This window comes from Pollicipes pollicipes, unplaced genomic scaffold (genome assembly GCF_011947565.3).
Source record: "Pollicipes pollicipes isolate AB1234 unplaced genomic scaffold, Ppol_2.1 Scaffold_4881;HRSCAF=5763_pilon_pilon_pilon, whole genome shotgun sequence".
Taxonomy (NCBI): domain Eukaryota; kingdom Metazoa; phylum Arthropoda; class Thecostraca; order Pollicipedomorpha; family Pollicipedidae; genus Pollicipes; species Pollicipes pollicipes.
The window spans coordinates 1,874,414-1,896,310 of NW_023596576.1; the positions used below are offsets into that span (position 1 = coordinate 1,874,414).

The following is a 21,897-nucleotide window of genomic DNA, read 5'->3' on the forward strand; positions in this document are numbered from 1 at the left end:
TAACTAGGCTCGAGGACGGGTTGGAATAGATAAGGTCTAGAACTCTTAGAACCGTGTTATCGTAATGCATTGCACTGCAACATGTATGATATTGTGGTGTGCATCAACCGAATACCAGCGATGCGTGGTTGCACCATAAATGCGTAAAACCCTCGAGCTGGTAATAGTCTTGATGTAGTGCTACCATATGATTTCTCAACCTTGCTATTGTTTCCACTCACAGACTGTAAATTTACGCAGTTCTTGACGCGGTTCGCGACTGTTTCGTCGTGTGTTGAGGTGTGTGAGGGTGTGGGTGGTCGTATGAATAAATGGGTTGCATCACATATTTTTAAGCGAAATCGCTCGCGCATCCCGTTTTTCCCTGCGCTATAGAAGTTTTGCGAGGACATCTGGCCGGTGAGTAATTACCCGCCTTATCCTCACGGGCCGTCGAAGAACTTGAAACCGTGTTGTCAATGCATTGCATTTTAATATGTATGGTGTATATGTATGTAATGTATGATATGTATGTATGCATCAACTGAATACCCTATCGTTGCTCAGGAAGATGCTCACTTCCAGCCTGGGGTGGACTAAGGTGTTATGGGCCATAGGGAAGGGAGAAGGGTCTTGCAGCAATGCCTTGCAGACATTTCTTCATGTGTAGCACCTTTCTGCCTAACATTGAATCTTGCTAAGTTCTTGAGTTGTTATACTTTCCTTTGGTGGTGTTGACAAGGCAACAGTTCTAAATGGGATGTAAATTTCATTGAAATTGAATCACACATTGCCTGTCAGCTTAACTATTCTCAAAATTTACCATAGGCATTTCCCCAGACTTGCTGGCTTTATGTTTTATTGTGTTTGTCTTAAACTGTGTATAAAGGATATTGAGACCTTCATTTTGATAAGCATTCACACTGTTACAGCTTTGCTCTGCCTTAGATGGTAGACATTGGTCTTATGGACAGCATGCACATGGTTTTAAGTCCAGCTGCATTAACCATTATGAATATGTTGATAAAATCTGGATCATTTTTAAGACTGGTCTAGATTACCTGTGGCAGTATTATATTTTACACCATTGTACACTAGTTCACAAAACACTTCAATGCCTATGCTTACACTTCTGATGACAATGGTAAGCCTATTAGCTATCAAAATGCCACCATTTGTCATTTATTCTATAATATGCCCGCAAACCTTGAAGAAAGTATGGCAGTGGTGATGTCATTAAGCATGCATTATTGTTTAGTTATGTGTGGTCACAGTTATTTGATGTGTGGCTTAAGATAACAGCCCAACCTCCAAAAAGGGAAAATACAATGGTACTTTATTGCCAGATATTCCAAGTATCTAGATATCTGCTAATTAACCAGATTTATTTTCCCATGTGCATTCAGATACAATATGCATTCTTATTATATGCCAGCCGCCTTATCCCCCGACAGCACTTTCTACCCCTGCATAGTTTCATTAATGTATTGGCATGCCCGTCCATGCCCCGGCATTTGCAGGTGTCATGACCAGCTCTTACAAACTGGTACTGGCTCTGGTGCTACTGGCAGCAGGATCTGTCAGTGGGCACAGGCTTCACACCCATGGAGAGCCTGGCAGTAGCAATGCAGGCTCACAGACAGTTGAGCTGCATATGCCACCATACCAACCAATGCAGGTAAGTTTTGTAAAAGGTTAAATCATTGCGGTTTGGCAAATTTGGACGCAAGAGTGTTGTGATTTGGTGAAAGAATGAAACTTGGCAAATATTACATACATTATAATTATAGTGTACAGGTGATAGTGCATAATGGCATGGGGGTTTTAATCTCGACAACCCAACACATGTTTAGAATTGTGAAAAGATGTTTAATTCATTGTCTCTACTAGATCGACATTGACCATCACCATTATGAGTTGCAATGTGTTATGAGTGAGTTTGGATGGATAAGTTGGCTGGTTAGTTATGAAACTTGGCATGCATATTCATACTCACATGTGCAGGTTGTCCTCCCCATTTTCCCTAGCATCCTGATCTGATCCATATGTATACCAAAAGTCACCAGAGCAAATTCAAAGGTATCCTCAGTGTTTGCATGGCCTCATTGTTAAGTGGTTTAAAAATAAATATTTACTCTTCATCTGTGGAGTGTCTTTGGTGCAGTTTGTGAGGACCTTTTCTGGAAATTTGGTGTATGGAAAAGCTGATCTCAAAACAAGTCAGTGGTAATGCTGGCCACCCTCCATGTGTGTGCTTGTGTAGCTATATTAAAAATATAACATTGTATAGTATGTGATGAAAGGTATGTGCAGTATGTGGGGCCAATAAGCTTATCAACAACACAGCAAGTAGATGAACAGTCAGTGCAGCCATTGCACCTGACAGCACATATTGCTAAATAACAAAAGAACAGTTAACCTATGAATACCTAGTGCCTGGGGAGATGAGGTGAGGGGGGGGGGGGGGGGGAGGGCGAATCCCGACGGCGGGACACTCGCTAATGTCTGTTACCGTGGTATCGCCCAACCATGTAACTAGACAGACCCGATGTCTTGACATGTTTGGCACAAATGCAGCACGCATTGCTAGTAATAGGCTGGTCCGATTCCCAAAGATCCGCTGGTTGTCTCCCGTTGTTGGCTAGAGTCGTATGGCGTCAAGCTTGGCAGTTGTCGGTGTTTTGATGCTTCTTGTTGGTCCGCAATGTCGTGTGGCTGCCGCACGGTCTCCCGTTGCACTGCGAGCAAACACTTCTGAGGCGATACCCCCGCGTTTTTTTTCTCTTTTTTTCTTTTTAAAGGTGCTCTTATGCATGTGCACGTGGTATGTTCCACTTCCGAACTCCGATGTCTGTAGTGAAACTTTCTTTGTATCCGTTTAAGTGTGGTGTCTTAAAAAACTGCAGCTTTTTGGAACAAACCGTTAAGGACTCGCTTGCAGTACGGAGCGACATCGATCGTCACACAAGCCCCATGCGCATATGAATGAAACATTCCGGGATGGGATGCCACCTATGGACCTGCGCGGTCACACTCTGTAGCAGGCTGCAAAGATGCCTATTTTTGCGAAATGGATTCTTTTTGTTTATTCGCATCGTCCGAAATTGCGATGCCGCCTACTAGTGTGTTAAGCTGAAATTCGCGGACATATTGCACGGGTCACCCATCAGTATATCGGGTGTGTTACTGATAGTCATTGCAATTTCCATTGCAGTAGGCCATGTGCTCCTATTCGTCATGGTATTTCCGGCCGGTATGCCACCGCTGCCCCCCCCCCCCCCCCCTCCCTTAGCCCTGCGGCCTCTGGCCGGGCGACGAGACGCCATCACTGGCGCAGCGTCGGCCGCTGGTCCCTGCCGCGCACCTGCACCCGGACCGCGGGACGCCGGGCGGCACCCCTGGCGCGGCGCGGCCTCTCGTCATATCGGGGCCAGGGCTGGCGCGGTGACTTCCGGTCCGGGCGCCGACGGGTCGGGTCCGGCTGCCCTGCCTTGCCCCGCACCGGACTGGACGGCGACCCGGACACGGGAACGCGCCGTGTGACGCGTGACACCCTCGGTTGAGGAGCAGTCGCTCGTTGTTAGGTGATGCGGGCTTATTTCGGCGAGATCTCTCAGGGCATCACTGGTGCGCATGTGTGGATCGCCCCGAGCGGCGCCCGCCGTCCGGCCTTGGGGCGCGCGGGAAGGCCCTCAAAGTCGCTGCCCGGCCAGTAGGTTGACGACCGTGGAGTGCCATTCGCGCTGAAGGTGCCTTTATGTGGTCGGTTTGTGCGGTACATGGAAGGATGTATAAAGGCATTCAGTGTACGTTTGGGTCTTTTTTTGTTTCGTTCGGAATCTTTCAACACACTCAGGCACCCATCTCCCAGAAATTATTGGCGCTCATACCAGTCATTACTGTTTTCGTCTTTTTTATCTTCATTTGTGTCCTGTTGCCAAGCCCTGTGCTTAGTAATGCACTTCACGAAGCTGTCAAAGGCGTGCACAACCTGGCAGCCTTTGGCACTGGTCGTGCCAAATGCTGTTTGGTTATGTACGCCTTCGTTAGTACCGATTAAAAGGTTGCATAAAGCTGAGTGTTCCGATCTGACAGAATTTGAATCTGGGACCGAGTTTTAGATTATTTTTGGACCAGGCAGAGAGTTCAAAGTCGGGATAGCTTTGGCCCAACTTGGGACCGGGCGTAGAGAAGTAAGTTGGACCGAGTTTTAGGCTTAGTTAAGACCAGACATAAAGACGAAGCTAAGTTAGTATAGGCTTCTGGTTTCGAAGCTGAATTCGAAGCCGAGACAATTACTTGAAGCTGAACTCAAAGCTGAAGCCTATGGCTTGGAAACTTGAGACTGCAAAGCCCAAGGCGATGGCTTTGTGGTTTTAAAACGTGAAGCCGAGTCCGAAGCCAGTGGCTTTGAGCTTGGTACATGCAGAGCCGAAACTAGGAATTTGTGCTTAGGAATTGCGAAACCAAAGCCAAACCACCATCATCTCAAAGTCACGAGGTCGAAACCAAAGCCAGACCTAATATATATATATATATGCGTGTGCGTGCGCGTGCGCGTGCGCGTGCGCGTGCGCGTGCGCGTGTGCGTGTGCGTGTGCGTGTGCGTGTGCGTGTGCGTGTGCGTGCGCGTGCGTGCGTGCGTGCGTGCGTGCGTGCGTGCGTGCGTGCGTGCGTGTGTGTGTGTATGTGTGTGTGTGTGTGTGTGTGTGTGTGTGTGTGTGTGTGTGTGTGTGTGTGTGTGTGTGTGTGTGTATGTGCGTGCGTGCGTGCGTGCGTGCGAGCGAGGCAATCGGAAAGGAAGGAAGAATTAAGTGGTATCACACTCGTAAGATACCAAGAAAAGCAAAAGTAATTGCACGTATATAAAGACTGACATTTTTTGTCAAAATTTTGTAATCAGCTGATTTGACTTTAAGTATTTTAACATGAGTGCTGAAATGGTGATGTTCATCTTGCAAATTTCAGTTAGAAGACATTTCTTGAATTTTTCACTCCTGAATTTCGGGAGTGATGCAAGTTAGTGGTCAAGGTTCTTGGGGTAAAATAAATACGTGGAGTAAAATTTTCTGCCAGCGCTTACTGGTGTTTGCACCAGGCTCTGCTTTCATGGTGCGGTGGTTAGACAAAAAAGGGGATGCGTGAAAACCGTGCATTTGGCACACAGCTGCCGATTGTGGTGCATTTTGTAAACAAACAAAACTTGATGCGTGCAAGCGGCTGGAGTTGCCGGAGTTCTTGGGCTTGAAGGTACCTGGCGCCCTTGCACTGCGCATACATAGACATGATTCAAATGTACGTGAGGCAGGACATAGTCATGGGTGTCCAAGTTCTGTGGAGCGTCGTTCATGCTTGGTGGTTTCAAGTGAGCTCGGTTTTGGATGACATCTGAAGACCTCAGAAAGGGAAATATGAGTTTGGCATGTGCGATTAGGCAACGTCATGCAGGAGTGAAAAATTCACATATAATATGGGGAAAAGAGTGAAAAATTCTTCCTCATAGGGCTTTACACCCAAAGTCGGCAATCCTAGAACACTTATCACAAGGGTTGTGCGGCATGGCTGTCACAGGGTGTTAACGTGAGAGAAATTCTTTAAGACCATCGTCTTCGTCTTTTTTTGTAAGCGTATACGCAATATTTCGCACAGATAGGTGGCCGGCTGTCGCCAGGTATCATCTGGTCCGAAGAATGATCGGCCGATCTTGGCTTTTAGCCATCATTGTGTTCCGGCCTTGAAAAGTTGTGTGGTATATTGGGGGAACTGGGCAGACAAGGCTGCTCTCACAGAGTAAGACCAAAAGCGCAGAAAACAATCAACACAACAAAGCCGAAACATTTTTTTAACACGGAGTTGAGGCTGAAGCTATGAAGTCACCTTTGAAGTCCAAGCCTAAGCCGAAGCGGATCCGGTCTGTTAAAACGCCAGAAAAGCGAAGCCAACCATTTAAATTGGCACAAAGCCTAAGTTTATACCGAATCTGGCAGGGGAAAATGGTTCAAAGCCGAAGCTGAAACCGGCTTCGGCTCAATGCCTGGTTGGTGTTGACATATCGAGCAGTCCAGCAGGCGACTTTCGGGGCTCGCCAACTGCACGCGTATTACCTTCGCTTCGTGTCCTCCTTCGACACATTAGGAATCGAAATCAATAGATGGGCGCACGCAAGTGGACCACACGCTTTGGGATTAGGCCTAAGCCGTTCTGTGCAGCCAAACTTCGCTCAACGACGGTGTGACACCGTCTGAGTCAATCCAGTCAGGGACGGAAATAAAAGTATTTCCCGTGGTCGCTGATAGCAGCAAGCGTGCTTACCCTGCGCCAGCCTGTCTTTTCCTTAAGAGATCGTATTTCACGGCGGTCTTTAAGGCAGGGCCGTTCCGCCGCTCAAGTGCACTTGCGCTCCATGTGCGGTAATATCGGCGCTACGAGGCTTGGACTGCACTGTGTTATCGTATCTGTTTGGGCAGGTGCATGTTTGCGTGCACGTTCGGGGTTTACACCCGGATGTGACAACACCCCAGCTGTGCCATTTGGAGGAGATTGTTATTGATCGCGACATTGACCGCAGGGGCGGGCGGACAGGCGCCGCGGCGGCCCGGGACCGGCGCGGGCCGCCCGGCTGGGGCCACAGCGCTCCGTAATGACCCCGCTGCGCCGGCAGAGATCTCGCGCCCGCCCGTAGGCGCTGCCGCTCCACTGCTAGCTGGCGCCGGGTCGTTGACCCGCCTGCCGCTCTGAGGCGAGCGCCGTGTAGGCGGCGGCAGCGGCCGCCGCGCGCTTGCTCGTCGGCTCTCCTCCAGCCCTCACTATCCCGGATACTCTTCTGGCGTGTTGGGCGTCTCTCTTGTCCGCTCCCTTGTGTCGGCGGTGGTTGATCTCAGTAGTTTAGTGGCTGCACTTGACACTTCCCTTGCATGCGCTTGCTCTAGTAATCTTTGTCTTCGTCTTTCCTATCGTTCACATATTCCTTTCGGTGTTACGCTATTTCGTGTGCGTGGCCCGTTGGGCGTCAAGGGGCACATTGTCAGCGTATGTTGCCTGTTTTTTGTCGTTTTTTTTGTAGACCCGCCCTCATCGCGTGAATCTCCAGCTGACGGTGTGCTTCATTCAACCGGAGAGGTTACAACACCAGCGACACATGTAGAAAATCCGACCTCAGTTTTACAAAGAGCAGGCCCTTCATTCGCGGCCCCCAGCGCCCGCTGTATGCGCATGCTCGTTCAGCGGTACACTCTCGCATGGACGCGGGCCTGGCGTGCCGATCGGCCGCTTCAACCTGCGTTGCCAGCCGCCGCCGGCGGGAAGCGTCCTGCAGAGCCGGCAGAGAGCAGCGGCGCCTCCGCCGCGGTCGGCACAACGACGTTGCGTCAGCCATCCGGCCGACCTCTGGCTGTCTCCCTCCCCTCCCCTCCCCTCCTCTCCCCTCGTCGAAGCCCCGATTAGCGGCCGGTAGGCGTACCGGCAAATGTCGAAGTTGACATTTCGACAGGCTGGGTTGAGCTGGCCAACGAGTTGGACCTCCCAGGGCTTGGTGGAGTGTGGGAGCCTTTGTTAGGTCCGTGACGTTACTGATACATCGTCGGATGGAAGAGTAGCACCCAGACAAAACATCCGGATGTCATTCGGAGTGGATGTGGAAAGTGTTTTAGTCTTGTGGTATGAGGATGGCTCCCAAACTTTCGGTCCAAAGAGATGATCCGTAGCGGCAGCTGTGATGCATTCGTCACCATCTTGTAAGCGGTCAGAAGTTGCCAATGCTCGCGTTGTCATAGGTGTCGGCGAAGTGCTCGACGGCACTGTGTGACTGTTTTACATGTAAGAGCTCGAGTAAACATGTTGCTTTTTTGTTTGTTTTTATGGGAGTTCGAATGCAAATCTTGCCGTTTAATGCCCATCTTGGAACCAAGAATTCACGACCACGCCAATGTTAAACTATACATCCCCATTTCGCCGGCCGTCCAATGGCATGCTATCGTAATTCAGCCACCATCGCAATGCACATCTTTGTTTCTAGGGCTACAAGTGAGTGCTAACACCACTTCTTTCATCAGTCCATGGTTAACGGCTAGGATCCTGATTGTTGACGGTCCCTCCTAAGTTCGCTATCTGCGTTCCAAGTTGACGTATTTTGGCATGTCTGAACACGTCGTCAAAGCAATTGTCATTATTTACATGACGGTCGTCTGCCGGGCTGACGGTCGTCTGCAGGGCTAACGGTCGTCTGCCGGGCTGACGGTCGTCTGCCGGGCTAACGGTCGTCTGCCGGGCTGACGGTCGTCTGCCGGGCTGATGGTCGTCTGCCAGACTGACGGTCGTCTGCCGGGCTGACGGTCGTCTGCCGGGCTGGTCGTCTGCCGGGCTGACAGTCGTCTGCCGGGCTGACGGTCGTCTGCCGGGTTGACGGTGATCTATCAGGCCGACTTCGTACCCGGGAGCTGCTTGTAGTCTCGAGCTCCGTCCGTGCAGCTTTTTCCTCGACCGAGCCACGCCGTCGGAAATTCCAGACTTCTGAGACCTCTAGACCAGAACCTCAATCCCCGCGGCTCGTGACGAGCGCCCGGCCACGGCCCGGTGCGACGCAGTAGAACGGCCCGCGGGCCCTGGCGGCGGCCCTGAGCGCCGACCACGAGCCGCCTGCCCGACACCTGACAGCGACTCGACCGCCCAGGGGAAAGACGGCAGCACAGCACGTGGGGAGAGGCACTACACTGACGCCAGGGGATTGGCGTTATCTGGCCGAGTCGGAAAACCACTAAAACGAGCCGGACTTGAGTGATTGGCTCACGGGTACATAGGCGCATTGTGTGCTCGCTTGGGACAAAGAGGAACACTACATTCAATGTATGGACGATGTCCGAAGCCGTTGTTCCTCTGTGGCGGCATCTACACGCCCAGCTGCACCAATAACTCACCCCGACCCCGCGTGACCCGCAGTGCCCGCAGACACCTGACCCGCGTCTCGTTACAGAACGACGCCTACGTGTGCGCCGGCATGTCGGTATCCCAACTGACGGGCACCGACGGCGTCGTCTGGGTGACGCAGTACCGGGCGCTCTCCGACGCGGACACGGCCCACCACATGCTGTTGTTCCAGTGCGAGGGCCTGACGGACGAGCAGGAGCAGGCTGGCATGTGGTGAGTGCGACGCGGCGACGCCGACCGCCGGCTGAGGCGGTCGGCTATCCACCGCGCGGCGGCGGTGGCGGCGGCGCGGGAGCTGGTGTCCTGCGGCGGCCGGTTGGGCGGCGGTCGATGCTTTACCCGTGGGGGATGCGACCGGTGGTTATTTGTGTGGCTGAGTGGGTCGATTGGCCATGCGGCGATGGGTGGTCGGCTGCTGGGAGTGGTTCGGGTGGCATGAATAAGTGCGGGCGAGATGTGCACTCTGCGCAAAATGACGATCGTTGCCTCATATGCGACGGTGGGCTTGTCTACCGCACCATATGGCCAGCTGAGGCATCATAATGGGGAAGCAGATTATCTGCACTCAGGCGCAGTGTTGAAGGAGCTGACTGGAATGCTACGAGATGCATCGCCATCTCTCATGACAAATTTGTGACATTATCGGCAATGTCGAATGCTTCTCATCGCCATTGTACTGCCTGTTCTGGTGCCTCCGGCTGTGTGTAGCACTGTCTGGGTGTGGCCCGGCTCGAGGTCCAGCGCTGGTTCTTTGGCATTGGCCGTCACGCTTAATGACTGCCGTGGGTGACTGCTGACCACGGCTGGTTCGTCGCCGATGAACAGTTTTAACGTGGCGGACGCTGCTGCGAACTGCTGGGGACGGCTGTCGTATTGGCTCGTTCTGAGCCAATACGATTAGCACTGACTCCTTACCCACCACGTGCAACCTCTGGGATTTACCCATAGTGGCTTATGCCCTCCGTGAGGGTATCGCGCGAGATTACCGGAAACCTACAAAACCTTGTAACGTGTCTTTAAGCAAACATTGAACACTGAATAGATTTCCTTCCGGTCTGGTGCTATGGAGATCAATGCCAATGTCAGTACGTGCCGCAAAATGACTTCAGCAGTCGGCGGCGTAGTGGTGTAGTGATTGGGGTGCTTTGCTTTGGGCCTAGCGATCTTGAGTTCCAGTCACGTGTCGTGCCACGCCACCACTGCATCCCGCGTGACTCGTCTCAAATGGCCGTGGCGGTCGGTGAAACGTGAACCCCCAATCATTATTATCAACTAACTAGCAGTAAGGCCCCAGCGCGAACCCCGGGCGCACGCCGGCCGTTTCTGACTGCACCCCCGGGTGGATCAGTCGAACATCAGTGCAGCCAGCTGTGGGCCGGTAGGCGGGTCACCGCAGGCAGGCGGCCACCACCTGTGGTAACAGCTTTTTCGGTGGATGTGCGGCCTCAGCCAGCAGCTGTGCGCGCCCCATTACCCGACGCCACACGAGCCGTCACCAAAGGCCACCTGTCGAGCCAGACAGGCCGGTCATGGCACCGGGTTATGACTAGGCAGCGTATCGCGTTTGTTCGTCGTTCGCAGCGCGTGCATTGTCTTTTGTTCCGGTTCTGTGTGTGATGTTGCGGCGTCACGCTAGTGACGCGGATTGGCGCGGGCTGATGGGCAGCGGCATGAGACGCTGTTGGATGTGCGGTTCGATCCTCGGCGCGGAAGGTGTTGACCCGGTCTTCACCGATCGTGGTGACGCCTTATCCTAGTTCACATTGACCTTGATCATGTCGACGGGTATGCTCAGTGCCGCATTCGTCGATTCATACACGTCACCGTGCCATTTTTGTGGTTTGTGGGGGTAAAGCCACTGGTCTATTGGACAGTGTCATACATTTTGTATCAAACTATTTGCGTGATATTCGCCAAGCATTGTTCCAAACATACGAGCTATATGAAAGCGCTAGTGATGACCCCCCGGGTTTCGAGCCATTCCCAACAATGGACGCGTTCGTCCGACCCGATAAAACAGTAGCCGAACACCATGATCTTGACGACGCCTCGTCATTTCCCGAGCGTACAAATGCCAGCGGTCTGTCAGCTGCGAGAGGATAGCTGACCGCGGACCTGACCTGACCTGACGTTACGTTCTCAGGCAGTGCCGACCTGGCCTGCTTGAGCAATCAGGTCACCACTCGACTTGAACTGACCTGACCTGACCCCCAGGGAGTGCGGCCACCACGGCGTCTGCAAGAACAGTCAGGTGATGTACGCTTGGGCCAAGAACGCGCCGCCCACCAAGCTGCCGGACAACGTGGGCTTCAAAATCGGCGGCAACACCGGTCACACGTACCTAGTGCTGCAGGTAACCGGCATCGCACCGGTACCGGGGGTGTGCAGGCTGTATCGCCGTGTCGTGCGTCGGGAAAGAACGCGCGACACCAGTCGTGCGCCGTGGTCGCGCGGGCCCCTTATAAAACGATCGCAACCCTTTAAGACATTCAAGGCTGTCCACGACGAAGGTTACCTGCCATCCGGCGCGCTTGACTGCTCGGCGCCCGTTCTCCCGTGCCGCTGTGGTTCAGCACAGGGCCGATTTTTGTCCGGTTCCCCTCGTCTCACTCCGCGAGCTCGGCACCGGCCACGCGGCGGGGCGATCGATGAGCCGGTCTGGCCGGCGGCCCTTGCGGGCGTACCGGTTCGCATCGCGGTGTCGCCAGCCGTTGGCGTAATTAATCGGCGATGTCTGCGGCCGCGCCGGGCCTTCTGTCACGCCGGTGGCAGCTCGGCACTCGACTCGACCGGCCGACGCCGGACTCGAGGGGGGTTGGGATTGGGGGCTGCCCAGCCGGGCTGACCGGACCGGTTTCGGTGTGGGGAAGTACCGAGGGTCCTGGCGCTGGCGGCGCCCGCCCGACCAGAACTCTCGGGAGGCGGCTGACGACACCCGCCGGCTGGTGAGCTGTGCTGAATCGTGCCCGGTGCCGCGGGCGGGCCGCGGCGCTGGACCCACCGGCTGCCGTCCGCAGGCGGCGGCCGGCCCGGCTTGGGCGCTGCCGGTGACCGTGGTAGCCGTGGTATTATGGCTGAGCCCGGCTGTAGCGCGGCCGTCGCGGCGTGATCGGCCTGGCCTGGCTCCGCCGCAGCCGCCGCTTTCGCGGGCAAGAGTTGGAAGGCGGCCGACCTTGACGGTCCAGTGTGTTTGGCGGATGGTGCTGTGGACCTCGGTTTCCAGCGATCGTGGCTGGCGATGTCGTGAGCCGCGGAAATCCCTTGAGCGTGGTGCCGAGGAAATCCCGGCTCACTGAGCCGCCCATCCTAGGAACGATGCGACGTTGACGGAGGCGGGCCGACTCCAGCGTTGTTGGGTCGGATCGCGAGGGTGAGGGAATGACCTGTTGATCTGCTCGACCCCGAGACTGAAGTTGCGGCGTGCTAGGTCAGCTGCGTGTGCTGGCATTGTTATGTGCTGCAACCCGCGGTGCAGCAATTGATGCCCCTCAAGTTATGGCTGACAAACCACCAAAACTGATGTGGTAGGTGAAGTTGCGTGGTTCATTGTGGGGCGAACACAAGAAAGTGGTGTGTGGTTTGACATCTGTTTGTAGCAGCTGCGTTTCTCACTAACGCATTTTATACGCCCCGTGGAGTTAAAAATTTATCTGATGCCAAATTTATCTGCACCACAGTAGGAGTGCACACTCAGTGTACACCACGAACCTGACTGCATTCCGTCTGGACGGACCACTACCAGCGCCCAGAGCCTTGAGCATGGTGCACAATCAGCTGCCGCTGTGGCGTGCGAAATCTGTAATCATAACTTATTAATAATGCATAGGCTTTCCTCTTGTTTTATCTATAAATGTGTTGAAGTCCACCGCATTTCAGTGGTTTTAATTGGATCTGTGATTTATTGTACGCTCAAGGCTCTGGCGCCGTTCCATGGTCGCGTAGTGCTGTCGCGAATCTGATGGTAACTAAGTTCCCGCTCATCATTGACAAGTAAAATAACCAGGAATTCCTTGGGATTATGCATTCTATGTTTTGGAAATGTGCATCTGACGCCCACATGGTCACCGGGAACCTGACTGCATTCTGCCCGGATCGCTCCCAGCATCAGCCCGATCACTGCCTGCTGGCGCTGACATGCCCAACGTATGCTGCGCCTGGCACCCGGCGTGAACCCGGGACCCGGTTTAAACCTGTGACCCGATGTGACCCCATGACCCGATGTGAACCCGTGACCTGGTGTACCCCTGTGACCCGGCGGGCTCGTGCCGGACAGATTCATTACGCACATCCGCTGCCCAAACCGGACACGAGCGGCGTAGAGCTGACCATCTCGGAGCAGAAGCAGAAGTACCAGGCGGGCATCTACCTGCTGCTGGACGGCACGGCCATCATCCCGCCCAACACGCCCGGTAGGTGGGCACCGCCTCCGCCGAGCCGGACGGGGCCCCAGGCGCACAGCTGCCGGGTGTAGGGCGGGATGCGCTGCACTAGCGAATGCAGTGGTCCGTGCCGTGCGCGATATGGTGTGCGGACTGAGATTTGCGTTTCGCCGTACGTTGCGCGTACGTGAGCCGTGTGATGTTCTAAGACGCGGTGGTGAGTGGTGTCCCGTGTCTCCTCCCATGTTCAGCCCCTTCTACGCTGCGCCGTCCACTCCTCTTTACTTTATGCCGTGCGCTGCGCTCTACATTCGCAGTGCTGCTCGTGCGTGAGCCCGTGCGCGTTTGGTAAGTATCGTGTGAAACGCTTGTGCTAAATTATTTTGATATTGGCGATTTTGATAATTGGTATGATTCGTCGATATGTAGGCTTTTTGTATTATTTGGTACAGAATTGGATTTGGCACCATAACTTAAGGATTGCAGACAAGTGAATAAGCACTTCCTGATTTCATTCTCGCTGATGCCCGACTTTTACCAGCTCTGAGCTCCCGTGGACGTCATGACGCAATCAGGAAAATATCTGGGAGGGATGTGACCCAACGTGTTTGCAGCCCAGACTTTTCCAACGTCCTGCTATTTTGTTAACATAATAGGACGTAGTACGTAGACGTTTTTCATGGCGACGGGCAGAGCAGCCCTGCCTGTTTATCCAGAGACACAGGAAACGTGCGGCGAGTGTGGAAGTGGAGCTCTGCTCCAAGCGGTCGGCTCGGGCGGCCGGTGACAGCGCCGAACAGCGCTGGTCCGACTGACTGGCGCTGTAACCGAGGGACGGCGCAGCAGCCGCGTCCTCCGCTGACCGGCTGACTGTCCGCCCGTCCCCCCAGTGACCCACGCCGACGTCAACTGCCGCTTCGAGGGCAAGCATACGCTGCACGCCTTCGCGTTCCGCGTGCACGCCCACAAGCTGGGCAAGGTCATCACTGGCTACCGCTACAATACGCAGGTACGCGCCGGCGTCCGGACCGACGGCGGGGCCGACCAAGCCATGGGTGCCAGGGTTCCGAGTAAGCCTCGCTAGCGCGCGCGTGTGTGTGCCGCTCCGTGGGGCTCTGTGTTGCGAATACGCACATGTTAGCCACTCGGGGTGCACCTTAGGGGGCCTTGTGGTGGCGGCAGGTAACCCGTCCCAGCCGGCTGGGTCCGGTCCGCCTGTGTCTGGTCCACCGGGCGCGTTTGCCCCGCGTACCCTCGTAACGCCGGCACAAGACTCGCCGCTCGGCTGCCGGCGGTGTCACGCGCCGTCGTTGGCCGCGGGTGGCCGCTGCCGTGGCGTGCCGACCCCGGCTCCCGGCCCTCGGCCCCCGGCCCCCGGCCTCGACCCGGCCCCGGTGTAGCCGTTCGCCTGTCACCGCTAGGAGAGGGCGGCTGACGCAGGACCGCTCAATACCGCTCTGGGTGCTGTCCGCCCGCCTGTCGCCGCCGCGGCCACGCTGAGCACGCCCCCGGCCGCTGCAGAACCAGACGCTGGTGGAGATGGCACGAGGCAACCCGCAGTGGCCGCAGGCGTTCTACCCGATGCGCCGCGTGGTCGACATCCACCCGAACGACCTGGTGCACGCGCGCTGCACGTTCGACTCGACCGGCCGGAACCGCACCACTCGCATCGGTGAGTATGGGCAAGGAGGCAGCCGCCTGCCATCCCCGGCAGGTGGCGCCCGGACAGCAGCGGTGGGCTCTGGTGTCGTCCCCACCGCCAGCGCTGTGGAGGCGACACGCGTAGCACGGATCTGCCGTGACTGCTGTTTTAATTGGGTCTTAAAGTATGCTCGCCGGCGTAACATATGGCCGAGCCCCAAACTCCGGACGTTTATGTGATGCTCTTTTCTGGGGCACTTGTGGTCGGCGTGGCCCCGCCGCGGCGCATTCCGACGCGAACCGAACGCTGGCGTGCCGTGGAGCTACGTGATACGGTTGTTCGTAACGGGCGGGCAGCTGCGTGTGGGGCATCGGCAGCGTGCCCTCTGACAACGCTCTCCTGGAGGGGATGTGCGATGCCGGTACACAGTCAGCCCCTGGATCATGGTCGCAACGTCCACCACAACGCCGCGCGCGTGTTTCCTCTGCGACTCAGCATGTGGAGCCGCCTGACCACACTGTGGGCGTCGCCAGGCTCCACGTCGGCAGACGAGATGTGCAACCTGTACGTCATGTACTACACGGACGCGGCGCACGGCCGCTCGGCGTTCGCCTGCTTTGGCGAGAACATCAAGGTGCTCACGGCCGCCCTGCCGGCCAACAGCGACCAGCCGCTGCCGCCCAACCCGTTGCTCGAGGAGCACGCCAAGCACGCGCACAAGGAGGACATGGTGAGCGCAGATCAGGGCCGTGGCAGCGCCAGGCTCATATGGAAGAGGAAAATGCCGTCGAACGTTCTTTTGGTAAATGCGCCATGAAAGTTCCACTTCAACGCAGCTGGTACACACCATGCTTCTTTTGAGGTTTTATGTAGCAGGGTGAGAAATTTACTCTTTTTTTTTGCTGGTGGCGGCGTACAGAAATTATCGCGGTCGGAGTACAAACTTGCCTGCAAGCAGAGGTCTGTCTAATGTGGAATCAGTGTCTACACAATGGGCCTTTATTAGAGTACATTACACACTGCCTTTAATGGGCCAACATTTTCCCAGTGTTTTTCCGTCAAAAATTAGTGTCAGCATGCAATTTTGCATTTCAGTGGAACAGAGCACTTCTTGTGAGTGAGGGCGCCACGCTGATCCCATCCATATCCCCGTAGTACCACTAGCTCGCCTATACCGCGAAGTCTGCGCGTGACTCACCTACCAATATTGTACACCCTGGTGCGAGCTGGGATAAATAAAGAATGGTGCACCCTTCAGTTAATGTATGGCACAACAACACACCTTTCAATGCCAATTAATCACATTGAGTGGAGCAGGCACCGCTCTCTCCGCATGCCGCGCCTCGGCAAGATTCACAGGGTTCTTCTAGACGCGGTTGGTTATCCAGCGCCAGCTGGCTAATTTTCCTGGGGCTTTTCGAATTGGCACTATACAAGTATTCCTCGATGGGTTACGTCCCCAATCTTGCGTCTAAATAAAAACGATATTATTTTCATAGGCTGTGGTTTTTGACCACCACCGTGCTCCACGCACAAGCAATCTATCTTGTTCTTTGCAAGCTATGAGACTGTTGAGTTTCATTGCACAGGGGACGACTTGAGTATACGGAACTGTGTCTAAAATTCAGGTCAGCGCTCATGTACGTGATAGGCAATTTGACACAAAACACTGACATACTAAGCTTGCAAGCCAGCCGACAGTCTACCTACACCGATGAAAAAGTTTTGCATCACTGCAGTTATCAGCAAAACATCATCCTTACCATAGTGGCACAGTTATCCTTGGTAGCGCATAAGGCAGGAGTGGGCCTTATTTCCTACCCTTCATCCCAAACCCGAAGTGGTTTCAGGCTTGTATGGAAGGTGGTCCCTTCACCTGCCCATCTTCGCGGGGAAAACTGGGCAAAACCCTAAGGGAACAATAAGATTTCGTGCATCTCCGGACAGTTTTGGTATTTATCCGTCCCATCCTCAAATGGTGTTGCGAAATTGCGCCCCTAATAACAGGTGCACCGCGTGCGATATACTAACTTGGGGCGAGAAAGGGCCAAGTGAACATGGCATCCCATTTCGTTTACATATAGCCGACGTTCTAGGGTTACACAATATGTAGCCTGTCTTACCAAAATGTGCCACATGCTGGTGAATCTGTGTTGGCCTTTGCTCCAGTTGAGATGTACCATCTGGAGCACACGGGTCGTATGAAGCGTAACTACGTATACAATTGGATATGAAGGGAAAGGAATAGGTCGGCAACACATCCATTCATTTTGGCATTTACTTGATAACTTCACATTGATGTCCTCACGAGTTTATTTTATTTCATCGCAATGCTGCCCATTGAGCACTAACGTATGACCAACTTCACTTACAAGCGGACAAGTGGTAAATGTACATGCCACTGATTTACTCGTATGGAAGTCGGCAAAGAGATGACGCCATCGCCAGATGATGCTAATTCGCCAGGGCCTTCAGCAAAAGATCGCGTACATTCAGATGAATTTTAGCATCGTGATGGCTGCTATCATGACAAAAAACAAAGAACAAAAAACATAACAAAAAAATCATAACAAACAAAAAAGTTATCATAACAAAAAAAACGACGTAGCGGGCAAGCTCTGTCATGTTCACACCACGCAGTCAGCTCGCCCGACATGTCGGCACCGACATATCAACGCACCGGTCCGGCGCGCTGCTCCCCGGAACAAGGCCATCGAGTACAGCAACCAGTAGCATTGACGGCAGGAATCACGCGTTTTTGGCGCGGAGGTAGCCAGCATGGCACAGGTACGTCGGTTCCAGCAACTCCGGCAGCGAGCGCCGCCACATGACGCACGCCGGGAGTACGGGAGTCTTCGGGAATAGGATGTGCCGAGGATTCATACACGGCGGCAAAGCGGCAGGTACAGGCGCCAGCTGCTCCTCCTGAACACGACATACGGGCCACTACACTGCTGTCGAACTTCACCAATCTTCCTCCACCTCTTACCACGGGGAAACGACACTTCCAAATACGACAACCAAATGCATTCTAAAAAAACGTCATTCTGTATTTTTTTCTTTGGCTCAAACATCCCGCGCACTCAACCACTCAACACATATCAATCAAACAATCACGAAACATCTAAAATATCCGTCGGAACACCCACTCAGCTACTCACACACCACTAGCACACCTAACTTGGATATACACACACTCAAGCACTCTAAAATCTGCACCAGCTCCTCCTCCGCAGCCCACTTAAAGCTCGCCTCCACGACACGGATCAGCTCCCTGCCGAGGTGCACGTAAGCCGACTGGGCTACGATGGCACTGACAACACATACTTGTTCCGTTCGGGCGTCGTCGTCAGTGAAACATTGGGGGCCACAGAATAGTTATGGTGCGGCATTCTGGCGGCACGGGCGCCGGGCGTCAGATCGATTCAGAGGCCCTCTGAGGAAACACTGGTCCCCTTTATGACGCCGGCCATCCTCTGACGGGGGCGGTGAGTGCGACTCGGAGTAGCGGATTTCAGTGACGCACAATAATTTCTCGCAGGTGCAGGGGATCTACTAAATGACACAGGGATCACTTTTGATCAAATCAGGCCCCTGGACAAAACGGAGCAAGGTCGTTTGTTGATTATTGGGCCCACTGTCCGACACATAACCATTCAATTGCGTCAATCAATGCGGGCCCTGTTATTACCCTATTTCCCATCTCCCTTTATTGTCGGGGGACCCAACGGTGCAAGGGGCCCGCTGACATTCCAGGTCCCGTCATTGTCCCTTTCTAGAGAACGGGCCCGCCGCCGACTCGGATTCCCTTGCTGGGCTCTTTTTCATCTGTGCTTACCTTGCCGCCGCGCATACTTGCCATTAGTTCGTACCAACAGCAGGGGCACAACCAATATTTTCTTAAGAAGGTCGGGGCAGGCCGTAACGAGAACGCATCACAATTTTAAATTTTTTTCTAAGAGCGCTGTGGTAAATATGAAGACCTGTGGGGGGGGGGGGGGATGGAGCGCCCCTTGACTGTGCTCCTCCAAAACAATCAAACAGTAGCGACAGCAGGGTTTGAAGACTATAATATTGTATGCAGGAGTCGGTTTGTTCCCTTTGTGAGTTTGTGAGGGCCCTCGTTTGACACCCGTCTACCTTATTTGGTTGCCCCCCCCCCCCCTTCACAAATCTTTTGACCTCAATGCCACAAAATCTCAGGAAAATATAAATATCACAGGGATCTTCTTCAGACATGACCTGCGGTTGATGACCGTTCTACTAAGATAAAGGACTATTCCGTGCCATCAGCTTGAAAAACTACAGTACATCAAAATAGGGTGGCGTAAGAGCCGGCGAGAAATGTATTTGGAGCGAGGTTTATTAATAAACACTGCGGTTTGTTCACAGTTCCTCACAAGGGCGTCATGTCGCTGAATAATATGTTGGGGGGGGGGGGGCGGGAAAAAAATGGCTCACCCTATCACAAAATATGCATTTCACCTAGGTCCTACGTTATCCCCAATGATTTAGAAAAGCTGACGCCCCTGCTTGCATGATAAATGAAACACTAACCGAATCAGTACGACTTTGCTTGGTACTTCCGATCAAAGCTTTATTAATTGCCTTCCATCCAATCACTTTAAATGCTGCATCTACCCTACGTTTCCGCTGCGCCACCGTGATCGAGACAGCAGCGGCGGGGGCGTATGACACAGGGCACCAGTGACGTCATTGCCCTGTGCTGAGTCGCACGGGGTTCCACCAATAGGAAATCCAACGATGCCCCTCCAGTATTTCACTCACCAGCTGATGTGAGCGCACGAAAACAAATTATGCTATGGATAATCGTAAATACCGCGGTTTGCAAACAAAAACAAAATAAATGTATCAGAAGTGTCAAGGAGCAGAACGTTAGGTTCCCCCATACCAGCAATCAAGTACATTTGTCTCTGTCTTCACCGCGCGTCTTACAGTTTTAAGCAGAAGTAAACAAACAATATTGGCACGGTCATGGCAAACGGTGACTCATTGAACCAGCATAATACTAGTGTTCTGTTGCCACGATAGACACCTATATTCTACTTACAGACATGGGATTCGTGCATTGTTCACACCCGGCGATAGCTGTCCCTGTTTGGCGTCAGCGTGAATGGCGTCGCATGCCCGCAGTTCGATAGGATGGCATGCCTGCTTTCACTTGCATGGGCAGAAACTACACTTAAAATTAAGACATTTCATAACCTTAAGTACAGCCATTTCATCCTGGCAGTGACTTAGATGCCAGTAGGCCTACTCACGGAAAATGACCGCCTTCGTATCAGTACCCTCCCACCCCTGAAACGCGCGAGCACGAGACAACGCAGGATTTCGATCGGGCCGGTGCGGCTGCCAAGGTCATTTATAGTGATGGGTAATAACGCAAAGGAACAAATTTGCTGCACGCTTGGTTGCACGGGCCATACGCGGAGTAAGAGATGATTAAATCCATCAACACCATCACTGGGTCACTTCACCTGAGCGTTGCGTTCTGCGAGCTTGTTTGTCCTTCCACTTCCTCCGAGTACTTGTTTATTGTGCCCCGGGGATTTTTGCCAGCCTCCTTCCTCTGCGTGCTTTGCGTTCACAATCCATTGTCGCTAGCGGCATTGCCTTAAGCTTACGATCACCTACTCTACAACGGGGCGGGCCATCGTTGATTTGTAGTTGTAATTTGTACTTTCAATCTTACAAATGCGCCGCGGCTGGAAAATCAGCTGGCCTTTAACATACCAAGGCACGGTTGTAGAAATCCTCGAGAGATTTGTCAATTTTTGTGTGTGGTTTTGTAGGTTTGTAATTTGTAGTTGTTGTTTGTAGGTTTCTGCTTCATGAAACACAGTTTTACAACTACACGTACAACTTTACAAACTACAATACAAATGTACAAAAACTGCCTTTGTGAGAAAGGCTATTGGTCTCAATACAAGCTCTGTCCGGCAATGGTTTAACAGTCAGCACAGCCATATCACCAACCTGAAGTGATGAACCGGATGTGCCTGAATCATTCGGCGGCACCCCAATATGGCTTAAAATTGTACCAGGCATAAACTGGCTGTGCTGGTTCTGAGGTCAGCATGCCCAATAGTGTATGGTCGTATTGAGACAACCGTATGTACTGGTTACACTGGTCTTGAGGACGGCATGCTTGCCAGTCATGCTGGTCGCCGATTAGTGTGCAAACTGGGAATTGTAGTCGCTAGGTGCGAGCTGTTAAATTTTCGAGCGCAGATTTCAGTATTCATTAACTGATTGGCGCTGGCTTATGCTAGGTTTTGACATCTTTGTGCCTGCAACTGCTTTTATACAGATGCTTTCTTTGCACGCTGTCATAGCGTGACAATTCATAAATTTACTGTACTTAATTCAGTCCCTTGGTAGACACGACCCGGTATTTTTTTCCCCACCCCGGCCTTCCGCCTTGCAGTGACTAGGGGTTTCACCTAGTCATGGTTCTGGCGCTGCCACTGCAGCAAAGGCATTTCTTGATTGTTGTGGCCTTCAAACATAAAATGTCCGGTCTTGCATTGCGGCACTGACATTTGACTGAAGAGCGCTTACACGAGTGATGACCAAGTGTGTGCATGCCAGAGGGTGCGTTCTGTTCTACTATTGTGCGCCAGCCCTACTGTACCCAGAAGACAGCGCTAGTAAAACTGAACCGGAACCGAATGCACGTGCCCCGTCACGTGGCGTGCTGACGGGTGGCACCTCCCCTTGCAGAAGGACCCGCTGCACTACCACACGGGGCCATCTGACGGCGCCGGCCCCGACAACGCTGCCCAGCCGGTCGTTGGCACCGTCGTCGATCCCAGCGCGTACGAGCAGCCGCGCCGCGCCAAGGCGCTCGGAGGTGGGCCAGGGTCAGAGCAGGCAGGAACGTTACATGCACGCGAGGACGAGCGTGGCGTTTCTGTTGGCTGTAGGTGTTGTATAATGAGCCCGGGTTGAAGT

At 53.5% G+C, this 21,897-nt stretch overlaps 1 protein-coding gene across 1 annotated transcript in view; it reads left to right on the forward strand.

Moving 5' to 3' along the window:
* Positions 1-215: 215 nt before the first annotated feature.
* Positions 216-21,897, forward strand: part of LOC119101386 (peptidyl-glycine alpha-amidating monooxygenase-like) — a 32,580-nt gene continuing 10,898 nt past the window's right edge. Inside the window, 9 exon segments of the mRNA XM_037224720.1 lie at positions 216-399; positions 1,500-1,657; positions 8,948-9,114; positions 11,116-11,254; positions 13,175-13,310; positions 14,171-14,289; positions 14,802-14,952; positions 15,456-15,652; positions 21,667-21,796. Of these exon segments, the coding sequence (XP_037080615.1) occupies positions 1,505-1,657; positions 8,948-9,114; positions 11,116-11,254; positions 13,175-13,310; positions 14,171-14,289; positions 14,802-14,952; positions 15,456-15,652; positions 21,667-21,796 (1,192 nt within the window). The 5' untranslated portion in view covers positions 216-399; positions 1,500-1,504.